At 39.8% G+C, this 256-nt stretch overlaps 1 protein-coding gene across 1 annotated transcript in view; it reads right to left on the reverse strand.

The window, feature by feature from the left end:
- The window catches only part of LOC105514822 (zinc finger protein 813-like), a 23,128-nt gene that overhangs the window by 469 nt on the left and 22,403 nt on the right, over positions 1 to 256 (reverse strand). Inside the window, exon 6 of the mRNA XM_011946482.1 lies at positions 52 to 183. Within this exon, the coding sequence (XP_011801872.1) occupies positions 52 to 183 (132 nt within the window). The remainder of the gene's footprint in view (positions 1 to 51; positions 184 to 256) is intronic.

A 256-nucleotide genomic window follows, 5' to 3' on the forward strand; every position in this document is an offset into this window, starting at 1 on the left:
TCCAGTATGAATTCTATGATGACGTGCAAGGTGTGCTTGTTGATTAAAAACCTTGCCACATTTATTACACTTGTAAGGTTTCTCTCCAGTATGAAGCCTGTGATGACCTGCTAGGTTTGCTTTTCGATTAAAAGCCTTGCCACATTCATTACACTTGTAAGGTTTCTCTCCAGTATGAATTGCCTTATGAATTACAAGGGCTGCATTTTGACAGAAGGTCTTGCCACACTCATTACACTTGTAACGTTTCTCTCCA

This window comes from Colobus angolensis, unplaced genomic scaffold (assembly GCF_000951035.1).
Source record: "Colobus angolensis palliatus isolate OR3802 unplaced genomic scaffold, Cang.pa_1.0 Scaffold25, whole genome shotgun sequence".
Lineage (NCBI taxonomy): Eukaryota > Metazoa > Chordata > Mammalia > Primates > Cercopithecidae > Colobus > Colobus angolensis.